General features: G+C 42.2%; 1 protein-coding gene across 3 annotated transcripts in view; it reads left to right on the plus strand.

Annotated features, from left to right (window-relative positions):
* The window catches only part of DHX40 (DEAH-box helicase 40), a 139414-nt gene that overhangs the window by 102827 nt on the left and 22275 nt on the right, over positions 1-14312 (plus strand). For 2 of the 3 annotated variants that reach the window (XM_073572966.1, XM_073572968.1), the window contains exons 13-15: positions 4864-4978; positions 9960-10068; positions 11765-11859. In XM_073572966.1, coding sequence (XP_073429067.1) covers positions 4864-4978; positions 9960-10068; positions 11765-11859 — 319 coding nt within the window. The remainder of the gene's footprint in view (positions 1-4863; positions 4979-9959; positions 10069-11764; positions 11860-14312) is intronic. The other variant, XM_073572969.1, reaches the window with a different exon arrangement.

Here is a 14312-nt window from a genome sequence, read left to right on the forward strand (position 1 = left end):
AGCACACTGTGACGCTGTCTGCATCATTCTCGTCAGTGGCCCTGTTGACACATACACATGAATCCTGTTATGCGGGGATTCGGACGTAAGCCCCGACCTAGCCACTGAACTTAGGGTAAAACGCTATATGAACATAGCCTTACTATTTTTACAAGCTTATTAATTATAAAATGTTTTGTTTTCTATTAGTTACAGTGGTAAGTTGCAGATTTTAATCATTTTAGAAGCTCAGATGACAGTTACATGATTACAGCTACTTATTGCCTGTGGAGTGCAGAAAAACTGAATTCTGATTTTAGCAGAAATGTGGGTGTAAATTGTGCAGAAGAAAACCACCTCAAAATCAGTAAGCACAGGAAAATAATTACAAAGTTATTACACTTTTTATGTAGACCTTTATTGTTAAAAGGGAGTTTACGTTTTACTGAAGACTTAACAGGAATCTACTCTACAGTGAGTCACTGGTGACTCTTTAGTCTTTAAAACTAAAGAGTAAAATTGGAGAATATAAATAAGATGAATCACTAGATCACTTCTTTATTATTCAGAAACAGGTATAGGAAGTGATGACTTGAGTATTGTCACTAAAGCTTTGTAAGCGCACTGCATTAGGGGAAGTAAACCTAACGGTATACCATACAGAAGTACAGGGATATGTCAAATTTTTGGTGGAAACTTTAAGTTACATTTAATGTGTTGTTACCAGAATCTCAAGTTATTCCTTATCCAAAGGAGTTTTCAAATGCTGAGGCACCCAGTGATCGGGCCTCTGTAGCCCCATCTTGAATTGAGTGGAGATGCGCATACTCAACCTCGGCTCCATTCCTTATCTATAGCCTGGCTTGGAAAAGCTGAGCGCTGTACTTGTTATACCGTGTGCAGAATTATTAGGCAAGTTGTATTTGAGAGGATTCTTTTTCTTATTGAATAACAACTATGTTCTCAATCAACCCAAAAGACTCATAGATATCAAAGCTTAATATTTTTGGAAGTTGGAGTGGTTTTTTTTTAGATTTGGCTATCTTAGGAGGATATCTGTTTGTGCAGGTAACTATTACAGTGCAGAATTATTAGGCAACTTAATAAAAACCAAATATATACCCATCTCACTTATTTATTTTCACCAGGTAAACAAATAGAGTAACACAAAATTTAGAAATAAACATTTCTGACATTCAAAAACAAAACAAAAAAAATCAATGACCAATATAGCCATCTTTCTTTACGATGACACTCAAAAGCCTTCCATCCATAGATTCTGTCAGTTGCTTGATCTGTTTACGATCAACATTGCATGCAGCAGCAACCACAGCCTCCCAGACACTGTTCGGAGAGGTGTAATGTTTTCACTCCCTGTAGATCTCACATTTTATGAGGGACCACAGGTTCTCTATGGGGTTCAGATCAGGTGAACAAGGGGGCCATGTCATTATTTTTTTCTTCTTTTAGACCTTTACTGGCCAGCGACGTTGTGGTGTATTTGGATGCATATGATGGAGCATTGTCCTGCATGAAAATCATGTTTTTCTTGAACGATACCGACTTCTTCCTGTACCACTGCTTGAAGAAGGTGTCTTCCAGACACTGCCAGTAGGTCTGGGAGTTAGGCTTCACTCCATCCTCAACCCGAAAAGGTCCCACAAGTTCATCTTTGATGATACCAGCCCATACCAGTACCCCACCTCCACCTTGCTGGCGTCTGAGTCGGAGTGGAACTCTCTGCCGTTTACTGATCCAGCCTTGGGCCCATCCATCTGGCCAATCAAGAGTCGCTCTCGTTTCATCAATCCATAAAACCTTAGAAAAATCAGTCTTAAGATATTTCTTGGCCCAGTCTTGACGTTTTATCTTATGTTTTTTGTTGAAAGGTGGTCGTTTTTCAGCCTTCCTTAGCTTGTCCATGTCCCTGAGTATGGCACACCTTGAGCTTTTTGATAATCCAGTAACGTTGCAGCTCTGAACTATGGCAAAACTGGTGGCAAATGGCATCTTGGCAGCTTCACGCTTGATTTTCCTCAATTCATGGGCAGTTATTTTGCGCCTTTTTTATCAACACGCTTCTTGCGACCCTGTTGGATATTTGCCATGAAACGCCTGATTGTTCAGTGATCACGCTTCAAAAGTTTGGCAATTTCAAGACTGCTGCATCCCTCTGCAAGACATCTCACAATTTTTGACTTTTCAGAGTCCGTCAAATCTTTCTTCGGACCCATTTTGCCAAAGGAAAGGAAGTTGCCTAATAATTAAGCGCACCTTATATAGGGTGTTGATGTTATTAGGCCACACCCCTCCTCATTACAGAGATGCAAATCACCTGATATACATAATTGGCAGTTGGCTTTCAAGCCTATACAGCTTGGAGTAGGACAACATGTATAAAAAGGAAGATGCGATCAAAATACTCATTTGCCTAATAATTCTGCACCCAGTGTATTACAATTGACATTTAATACCTTTGGCAGTGACCTACTACTAATAGTGGCAGTCCTTGCGGCCACTTTAGGATCCATATCTGGAGGAATCCCAGTGCAGTGTTAGGTTGTACAGTGGAGCATCATACTTTGTTTTGTGGGTACAGTAGTTTAAATATTCTGTTGAGTCATCATACTTTGTTGTGGAGAACAGTGCGGCATCATACCGTGTTGTGGGGCATCATACTGTGTTGTAGAGCACAGTGCGGCATCATACTGTGTTGTGGGGCATCATACTGTGTTGTAGAGCACAGTGCGGCATCATACTGTGTTGTGGGGCATCATTGTGTCTTGTGGAGCACAGTGGGGCATCATACTGTGTTCTGGAGCACAGTGGGGCATCATACTGTGTTGTGGGGCATCATACTGTGTTGTAGAGCACAGTGCGGCATCATACTGTGTTGTGGGGCATCATAGTGTCTTGTGGAGCACAGTGGGGCATCATACTGTGTTCTGGAGCACAGTGGGGCATTATACTGTGTTGTGGAGCACAGTGGGGCATCATACTGTCTTGTGGAGCACAGTGGGGCATCATACTGGTGTCGTGGAGCACAGTGGGGCATCATACTGTGTTGTGGAGCACAGTGGGGCATCATCATGCTGTGTTCTGGAGCACAGTGGGGCATCATACTGTGTTGTGGGGCATCATACTGTGTTGTAGAGCACAGTGCGGCATCATACTGTGTTGTGGGGCATCATAGTGTCTTGTGGAGCACAGTGGGGCATCATACTGTGTTCTGGAGCACAGTGGGGCATCATACTGTGTTGTGGGGCATCATACTGTGTTGTAGAGCACAGTGCAGCATCATACTGTGTTGTGGGGCATCATAGTGTCTTGTGGAGCACAGTGGGGCATCATACTGTGTTGTGGAGCACAGTGGGGCATTATACTGTGTTGTGGAGCACAGTGGGGCATCATACTGTCTTGTGGAGCACAGTGGGGCATCATACTGGTGTTGTGGAGCACAGTGGGGCATCATACTGGTGTTGTGGAGCACAGTGGGGCATCATACTGTGTTGTGGAGCACAGTGGGGCATCATCATGCTGTGTTCTGGAGCACAGTGGGGCATCATACTGTGTTGTGGGGCATCATACTGTGTTGTAGAGCACAGTGCGGCATCATACTGTGTTGTGGGGCATCATAGTGTCTTGTGGAGCACAGTGGGGCATCATACTGTGTTCTGGAGCACAGTGGGGCATCATACTGTGTTGTCGGGCATCATACTGTGTTGTAGAGCACAGTGCGGCATCATACTGTGTTGTGGGGCATCATAGTGTCTTGTGGAGCACAGTGGGGCTTCATACTGTGTTCTGGAGCACAGTGGGGCATTATACTGTGTTGTGGAGCACAGTGGGGCATCATACTGTCTTGTGGAGCACAGTGGGGCATCATACTGGTGTTGTGGAGCACAGTGGGGCATCATACTGTGTTGTGGAGCACAGTGGGGCATCATCATGCTGTGTTCTGGAGCACAGTGGGGCATCATACTGTGTTGTGGGGCATCATACTGTGTTGTAGAGCACAGTGCGGCATCATACTGTGTTGTGGGGCATCATAGTGTCTTGTGGAGCACAGTGGGGCATCATACTGTGTTCTGGAGCACAGTGGGGCATCATACTGTGTTGTGGGGCATCATACTGTGTTGTAGAGCACAGTGCGGCATCATACTGTGTTGTGGGGCATCATACTGTGTTGTGGGGCATCATACTGTGTTGTGGGGCATCATACTGTGTTGTGGGGCATCATACTGTGTTGTGGGGCATCATACTGTGTTGTGGGGCATCATACTGTGTTGTGGGGCATCATACTGTGTTGTGGGGCATCATACTGTGTTGTGGGGCATCATACTGTGTTATGTTGGTACATTAGGTGACACATTCTGTTGGGTCGTCATAATATGCTTGGGGGGTACTGTGAAGACAAATTATGTAAGGGAATTCACTGTGCTAGTATCATACCATGTTTGGGGTAGGGCATTTTAGAGGGTGTAATACTGTAGGAGTGACATGAAAGGGTAATGTAGTAGGTGAGAATATTAAGGGGCTTCAGCGGGTGCACTATTTGTCGTTGTCTGTAAATACATATATACACAGAAATTTATTGGAGGGGGGGGGGGGGTAATTCTTATTTTGCTATGGGGCCTCATGATTTCTATTTATGACCCTGACCATTGGTACATACATTCACGAATACAAAGTAATTCTCTTCAAGAAAAATAATTTCCGTCACTTGTTTTCCCACTAGTGTCCAGATCGTGAGACTTCAATACAGCCTGCTAGAGTCCATGTTTTTGTGCTGCACCATAACGTTTGTAATCTTCTTACTTGGCCTTCTGCAATTAAGTCCTTGTAGCATATTATAAATAAAAGAACATCATCTGCTTATTTTAGCAGTGACTCAAAAACAAAAGGAAGCTGAAGAAAGTCACAAAACAATATCTGAAATGGCTGGCGGAAACAATGACTTTGCCACTCTTTTCTTCATTTTTGAACAATGCAAGTCTAGGTAAGTTTAAAGAGTGTCTTTCACCAGTATTGAATCATAAGATAAATATATTCTACTCTACATGATTTTGTTTTAGTAGATTATTTTGTAGTTGTCCTTAATGTTATTTATGTCTACAAGATAATAAACTAATACTGATGACAAGCTGAAAATTGGTGACAAGTGCATTTTAATAAACAGAAAACATTTATGAGCGCATTATTAACATATAGTTCGTATTAAAAGGAGTGCCGTCAGATCACGATTAGTCATTAAAGGGAGTCTGTCACCCCGAAAATGCATGTTGGACTAGCTGTACAAAGATGTAGGGGACTTGGCCTCTATTAAAATTACACTAGCACTGTATATTTTGGTCTTAGAGTTCTTGAGAAAATTACTTTTAATTCAAATGCAAATGAGGAAGCTTTGGTGCATCAATGGTGTACTGATTGTTAGTGCTCGCTTGTCCAGAGCTAGCATTGCCTGAACTCAGCCTGCTTGCCTGTAAATGCTTCCTAAAACTGCCCTGAGCCGTATGCACACAGTATTTGACAGGTGAGTTATCTCTGTTTTTTCTCTAAAGCCGCTATATTTATGGGTGTAGGATTGCAGCGAGCTGTGGATGCAGAAGGGGAGCCAAGTAGGAGAACACGCCTGTGTACACTGTATGCTCATAGGCACTGACGCAATGTATGTGTGACCAGGCTCAAGCAGTATGAGTGCACATGTGCAGACACACGGCTGGGTTCAGGCAGTGCTTGCTGTGATTGATAGCGCTCGCTTGCCCAGAAGAGGGTGGAAGTCCCCCAATGCTAATTGAGGGGGCATAATATTGCAGTGAACTCTTGGCAACACCAAGATTGCACCAAAGCCCCCTGATTTGTTTTTTAATTAAAATTACGGTAATTCTCTCAAGCATTGTAACTATAACATGTACAGAGATAGTATGGTTTCCGTAGGGGCTAAGTCCCCTATATCACTGTATAGCAAGTTTAACATGCATTTTGGGGGAGACAGACTCCCTTTAAACATATAACAACGCCATGGGTCAGGGCTTGCTGAGGAGAACACTTGCTTTAATGGGACTGTCCACTGGGCATTTGTAACCTCATTTGCATATGTGATAAAAGTTTGTGACTGTAAAAAGATGCTTAATTGCAGAGAAAACAAAAAATATATTTCTACATCTATTTCAGTCCACTACTCAGTGCTATTGTTGGGTTATGGTTGGAAAGGATTTTACAGATTCCCTTTAACATTTTAAGGCATGTGTACACTGGTTTTTTTTTTTTCTTTTAACAGCCCTTCTATATTTTGGCATCCTTGTTTGATCTTAAGGGGAAGGTGTGTTCAGGAAATTACATATTGCGTAAATCAGGTTTTTGTGTTAAATGTACCTTTTAAAATTAGTTTCCTTTTTTTTCAATTTTCAATACAGAAAACTTGTAATTTTTACACTAGCTTTTAAACCTTAGGTTCCCATTTCACTTAGCGACACACCAGCGATCCCAACAACGATACGACCTGGTAGGGATCGCTGGTGCGTCGCTAAATGGTCGCTAGTAAGCTGCCAAACAAGCAGATCTCTTCAGCGACGCAGCAACGATCCAGCGATCCATATCACGACCTCGGCGGTCTTTGGTACCTTGTCACACAGCAGCATTTCAGACTATTCCCGACTGCGTCCCTGAGTTCTGCTTCGCCAACTAGGTCACTCGTCGGCGTCAAACACAGCGATGCATACTGGCCAGCGGGACACCAACGATGAAAAAATGGCCCAGAACATTCGAGCACGATCAGCGATGTCCAGCGGGGGAAGTGGTTGCCGCTGTGTGTCACATGTAGCGAGATCGCTGGCGAGGTCGCTGTTGCGTCACAAAATCGGTGACGCTTCAGCGATCTCGCTATGTGAGAAGGGGCCTTTATACTAAACTGATTGCCTGAAGACTTTTAAGCAGACATGATCATCTCAGAAAGTATTACAATGAAAGGTAACACCTCTATAGACAAAGGATCATCAGCCTAGGTGATATTCCCATCACAATGACCTTTCTCTGAATTAGAGCATCTTCAGATTACAAGCTCACAAGTCTTCTATATGAACCAATATGTTCTCAGTCAGTCCATTGCTGCTAATGTCTATGCGACCAGCAGGAAGTAAGCTTAGTGCCTAATGTGAAAATTGCAAGATTTTTTTAATATAGTTATATGAAAAAAAAAAACTTTTTAACATAAAACTTGATTTAAATAATAGGTAATTTAATTGTCATACTCCCTCGAAGAAGAAACAGCTACAGATGACTGAAGAAAGGGAATGATGATGATGAGACACTGCTGTTTTTTTCTTCAGAGGATCTGTCACTAGGTCAAAAGTGGCCAGTTTTTGCTCTTATTGAGTAATCAATTTTGCTATTTTCAAATACACCAGAGATCTAGGCCTTTTTTATTTAGTGGTAATTTTTATGGTCTTTACAAGGGGACATTGCATAAAGTGCAATAATGCAGAGCAGTGTAAAGTAAACACCCCCAGAGAATCATGTGATCACTGCCACCTTGTAAAGACCATAAAAATTATCACAAAGTAAAAAAAGGCTAATTATTTTTGGAACCGTATGGCAGATTAAAATAGTGTAAAATGGTCACTTTTCACCTTGTGACAGGTTTTCTTTTAGTAAAGGCCATCAATGAAAAGTCCATGATATAAACATTTATAGAAAATGTCCCAGGCATCATTCAAACATACTAAAGTTTTTCATATTTGCCCCAGTCTTGTAAACTCGTAAAGGAAATCTGCCAGCATGATTTCAGACCACAAACTATATGCACATGTAGCACTTTCAGACAAGGCCAGGAATACGTTTATATGGCCCGTCCGTTCCTCCGTCACTGAGAAATCCGCCTTTAAGCTGTCACTCCAGCTCTCTCTATTCTCCACCCAGTGCTGCCTCCTAATGTTTGTATAAATCTAGAAGTGGGAGACAGGACGCACAGTAGGGTGTGTAGTGCAGCGCTCACTGAATGTATTGGGGGACACTCACTTTGCAGCGGGATTTAAGGCACACAGGAACGGTTTTTCCACTTAAACAGTCTATGCGGTTTATTTTGCAAATCATAAACCCCTGTAGGCCATGTAAAACATTACAGACCTAACATACAGTCCACTCTCAACTGCGGTTATGTCCGCACAGTTCATTAACTGATCCTCGTCAGTGCACACAGTCCCTTAAGCTCTGGGTTACCTGCTTGGCAGTGTTGCAGACTTCAAAGGCTGGCATCACATGGGTCCTGACTTCCAGGAAAGCTGCCTTACTGGGATCACTGACCCGTACTGTGACTTTCCTGCCAAGCTCACATCCGCCAGTTCCAGACCCACAGAAGGACAATAGCTTCCCCCCACGCTGATAGTAGTCATGGGCTCTGCAGGCACATACATTTCCATGGAAGCTGCCTTACTGGGATCACTGACCTGTACTATGAATTGCATGACAAGCTCACATCCATCAGTTCCAGATCCACAGAAGGACGGTAGCTTCCCCAACGCAGTAGCCGTCACAGACTCTGCAGGTACATGATCTCCACCATGTGGTTTTCAGGAAACCTGTCCTCTTACAGGACCTTCCATGTGACCAAACCACAGTCTAATTATATTGTATGAGACACACCCATTGATGGGATGTGTGTGGTTAGTCAGACCTGCCCAGCTCTGCTAAAAACTCTGGAAGCCCAGCTACTTATACACTAAGCAAGGCTCGTGGAACTACAAGTCCCAGAGAAACATTCCAGGCTTACAGCGCAGAGGACCTCCTCCTACTATGCGACACTTACTGGCCTTTCACAACAACGCTGGTCACTGTCTCACAGGTGATACTGTACTCTATGGAGGGAGAATAGGAGAGTGCTGGATGCGCTCACCTGGTGGAGTTGTGACAGGCATGAAGAAAAACAGCTGCTGCTGCCCTGTGGCTGGCGGAAGAAATCATCCAGGAGATACTGGATCCAGTTGGATGAACGTGTAATGTGGGCTGAGCTACTAGAGTAAATCAATTTTTCAGAAAGTATGATGAGAATGTTTTTTTATTAACAACACGTTTCAGCACAGTATCGGTGTCTTTATCAAGTGAAAAACAAATTGTTACATTGGTTCTTTCACTTGATAAAGATGCAGGTACAGCATTGAAACGCATTGTGAATAAAAAAAAACTTTATTCTCATCATAATTTCTGAAGAATTTATTTACTCCAGCAGCGCTGCCCACCTACTGCATCCAATACCTCTTATCTTAGGCTGAGTGCAGATGGACTTTTTAGCCCTGCCGATTTTTCCGCGCAGAATGGAAGAAATCCGCAGGTCAAATGACCTGCATTTTTCCTGCGGATTTCTTCCATTTTTCCTGCGGTTTTATTGCGGTTTTTGTGCGGTTTTCCACTGCGGTTTTTGCCCTGCGGATTTGGTGACGGGAGATGGAAAACCGCACAAAAGAAGTAACATGCTGCGGATTTTGTACCGCATGAAAACCCGCACAAAAATCCGCAGCGTCTGCACAGCGGTGTTTTTTTTTTTTTTTCATTGATTTTAAGGCTACTGTACATCACAATGCGGATATGCAACGTTTCTGCCCGGTAGGATCCGCTGCAAATCTGCATCGTGTGCACACAGCCTTAATGCTTGACCGACTGCTCCTTTTCCTGATGTTATACAGCATAGAAGCTGTCAGTCATGTAGGTGTAGGCGACGCCCAGTGGGCAATAGAGCTGGTGTGACAGAGGCTTCCTATCTACAGTTTCATTTGCAGTTCAAATGCTGATTTCTCAGTACCACAGGAACGGACTGACCATGTAAAGATATTGCTGGACTTCTCTTTGAAAGAGCTACATGCACATATAAATACTGTAGTTTGGTGGGTGAAATCCTGCTGACAGATTCCCTTTCATTTATGTTACAGTACAGATACATCAATGTTGGCGTTTTATGCAGGAGATAAGATTATATTTTTGTTTCCCAGTGACAATCCTGTTTCCTGGTGTCACAAACATGCCGTTCACTGGAGAGCTGTAAAATCTGCTTTCAGTGTGGAAAAGCAGCTTAGAGATATTACAACTAAGCTAAAACAGGTTTGTACTTTACTTTCTGTAATTACTGTTGTCAAGAAATCTGTCCTCCACCCTTTCTTGTAACTCATACATTGACCCATATGCATCCATAGCCATTTCTATGAGTATACAGGGGTAAATATTACATAGAACATGCTGGGGAAAAAAGCAGTTCTGGAGACTACAAAGAGCTCTCGATATGTTACAAATTTACATATAATTTGTACATGTTCCTGACTTTGTAGTCTTTTGATTCAATTGTAAGCCCTCACCGCCAGAGTCCTCGCTCTCATTGCACCTGTCTGCCACTTGTTTAGCTGTGCTTAGTTATCATTTTTGTACCTTATGTATTGTACAGTAATTATTATGCATTGAAAACCCTGTTTTCCAATGTGCAGAGCCCTGGAACTAAGGGTGCTATAAAATGAATCATTTGGGTATGCTTTGTATGCTTACCAACACATCCTTACATGTCCTATTGATCTGTTGTACGTCACAGACACTGCTTTATAAAGCACATACAATTTTGTATGGATCATTGCTTCCACTAGGGTCTCTGTCCAAAGCATTTTCATAGAAGCTTCTTATATAAATACATATTTTATAGTATAGATGCAATGGTAGTTCCTCTAGCTCTGCTTTACACCTTTCGTGTCTCCCCTTTTCCCTTATAGTTTGTAAGCTTGCGAGCAGGGCCCTCGTTCTTCTTGGTATCTGTTTTGATCTATGTGTTTATTGCTATGCTATGCTGTAATGTCTACTGTCTGTACATGTCCCCTCTATAATGTGAAGTGCTGCGGAATATGTTGGCACTATAGAAATAAAATTATTATTATTAATGTGTATAATCGTAGCGAAAAGTTTTGAGACTGACACAAATTTGGTTTTCAAAAAATGTACTGCTTCAGTGTTTTTAGATTTTTTTTTTTTTTTACTCAGAGGTTTCTATTATTACTGTAGGCTAATTAATTATAAGCATTTCATAGGGTTTTTACACTTTTCTAGACTAATACCCCAAGTTTATGCAATGACTCAATATTTACAGAACTTCCCCTTACTTTTCAAGACTTATACTTATAAATCAGGAGTAGGTGAAAAATACAAAAGTGGTGACGTGTTTCTATTATACTTTTCTTCTGATTGTTGCACTCCTGGTTTTGACTTACAGATACTGATGTAAAATAAGGACCAAATACTGAATATGTGAACTTGGCCTAAATCAACCAGTCTGCTGTCATAATTCAGTCAGCATGACAAAGTAGTGCCAGTTTCTTTGTCCTCGTTGACACTTTCTCCTGAGCTAACGAGAAGTTCACTCAAATTCAGTTGAAATTATGTTTTTTTGATTAATTTTCAAGGCAAGGAATGACTTTGCAATTTTTTTGTAATTCATCTGATCACTATTCATAACAATCTAAAGTTAAAGCAAATTGCTACTCTGAAAATTGAAGCAAAAAAATCTGTGAAAACCAAAATTTGGGTCCATCAATTTTTTGGCAATGACTGTACATTGATAAACCAGTCTAATAATACATTATTGTGATGTTATGCACCATAATTATCCACTTGTACTCCGATACTAGCTTTTCTTCTGATACAAACAAATTTCTCTGTGCATCTTTCCTTTTATTTGTGATCTTTTAAATATGCCGTAGATATATTGAAACGTCTGTTTGTTTAACACTAATGCCACTTTTACCCATATGTATTTATTTAGCTAAAGAATTTTCCAGTGCAGAGCAGTGATATTCCTAAGAATGAGATACTTCAGCGATGTCTGTGTGCTGGATTTTTTTCTAATGTGGCTAGAAAGTAAGGCAATTAACATTATTGTTTTGCATACTATACATGCATAGACTCTTAGTTTTTATTTGTTGCCTAATAAATTATGTATGTATATATTGTCTACAAATTTACAGGGCCATATTTTCCACTAAGCCCTGAAGGACCAGTACCTAGGGCATCAAGCAGGGGGCGGTGGTGCTTTCTTTTTTTCCTCCATCTGGCTTCGACACCCCACAGTGGATTTAATAGCAAAATTGGCATCTTTCAGAGAGGGTTCAATGAGGCAGAGATTTGGAGCACTGGGCTGCAGAACAGAGAGGTATAAAGATGAGCATTGCTATTCCCTCTCCTCTGCAGCACAAGGGCCGAACAGTGGAGCTTCGGTCGGCAGGTTTTTCACCTGCTCTGCTGCTTCTCTTAGCAGAGACTGCAGGTTGACAGTGAGCACTGCTGAGTAAATGCTGTCTGCCTCCCTGTAAGACCAGATCCCCGCAATAGTTTGTGCCAGTACTCTCTCACATTCCGGGAGGTATTGGAAAGCATTAAAAAGGATCTGTCATTTGATTAAAAGCTGAGTTAAAAATCCCCGAGCCCCTGATTCTCCTGCTCTTTTCCATTTTGCGCTGTGTTGTTCCATTGCAGAGATGTTCACATTTGTTTCTTCTGGAGCACACCATGTGAAATTTCTGCTATGCCATCCAACTGGTCGTTTCTTCATAGTTTTCCCTTTAAGTGTGCACTTTCACTCCTCCTTCACAAATGATGCCAATCACAGCTCACCAACTGATCTAACATGCTATCAATCTCAGACATTGCTGACTTGTGATTGGCAGCGTCTGGGAGCAAAGGGTTAAAGACTCTGCCACAAGAGAAGACTCTGAAGAAATGACCAGTTGGACTGCAAAGCCAAGATTTTATAGAGTGCGCTCCATAAGAAACAAATGTGAATATCTCTGTAAAGGAGTTACACGGCATAAAAAAGAAGAGAGTGACAGAATCAGGGGAGCGCAGGGATTTTTACAAGGTATTTAACTCCAATTTGTTTGCGCAAGTGACTGATCCTTTTAAAGGCTTCTGTCACTGACTGCTTGATAAATGCATTTTAACTGAACAATCCTGGGGGGAAGGCTTCAGTGACTGCACAGTTTTTTTGGTGGGGACAGTGGCTACAATAACAATCCTATGGAGATGGAGAAATGATGACATCTCAGTCACTGAAAGAGAGGGTGAGAGAGGGTGGGCACAGGTGGCACATGAAAACAGTAATTTACTTCAAACCCACTACATAAGACCCTGTGAAATCCTCTTCTTAACTTTAACTTTTTAAGTGGTTTTAACATATGTTATAAAAGCGATCATTGTGTGTGGATATTGCAAAGGTTTATGTGTGTTACACTATGCATGACCCATAAAGGCAGTCAGCACTCCACAACTTTCTAGTATTACACTGGTCACCAACTCAACGTTAAGGCGGTTGTCCCACACTCATGTCTGGGTTTACTGCGCATGCTCAGTATTCATTTCCAGATGACGGGTTGTTTGTTTTATGTGAAAGGTATATGGCTATTTTCACAGGCAAAACTGAATTCAAAATGGATCCATTGCATAGCTGATGCAAACTGAAGCAGAGAGACCCCATTAGTTATTTTGGAGATTTGGTTTTGGTTCAGTTTTGTATCAGTTTTTCGAACAGAAGTAAAAAGTTTTGTATGATGCCCTTTTTCTCTCATTCTAAAAATTGAGACATAATGAAATCAGTGGGGTCCATCTGGTTCAGTTTGCATGAGTTATGTAAGGCTGGGTTTACATTGCGTTGCGGGCAATGCGCTGACGGCATCCGTTACATAGCGGCACTAATGCTTTGTAACGGAAGCGTTAACGCCGCCATTTCCTGCAATAATAGTAACGCATCCTAACGCATGCCAAAATTGGCATGATGATGTGTTACTTCATGACACACCCTCGAACACGGTCTGCAGCGTCCGAGGGTGTGTCAGGTATAGCGCACAGCGATCAAACGCGTTCGCAGTGCATAGACCTGTATGGGCTAACGTATGGTAACAAAAAGCTACCATGCGTTAGCACATACATTAGTGCTAGGTCACAAAAGATGTCAAAAATGACATCTGCGTTAGGCTGGTTTCACATTAGCGTTTTTTTGCGCAGCGCATCATGTGCATGGCGTGCGCATGGTCTTGCGTTTGCATGCGTTCGGCTGCGTTATCGTGCGCATGCGGTTTTTTTCAGGTGTGCGTCTAGACGCGCCAGACGCAACCTGTTGCATTTTTGGGTCCGTCCAACGGCGTTAAAAAAAGCATGCGTTCGCTTGCGTACGGAATGCATCAAAAAACGCATTAGTCTATGGGAACGCATGCTCTGGGTGGGCCACTTACTCAGTCCGTGACCGCCCTTTCTGCTACTACAAAGAACAAGGTGAGGTCAATGGACTACGGTGCAAACTAGCACTAACTCTGAATTGT

This window comes from Dendrobates tinctorius, unplaced genomic scaffold (assembly GCF_039654945.1).
Source record: "Dendrobates tinctorius isolate UK_male_01 unplaced genomic scaffold, ASM3965494v1 ptg000007l, whole genome shotgun sequence".
Lineage (NCBI taxonomy): Eukaryota > Metazoa > Chordata > Amphibia > Anura > Dendrobatidae > Dendrobates > Dendrobates tinctorius.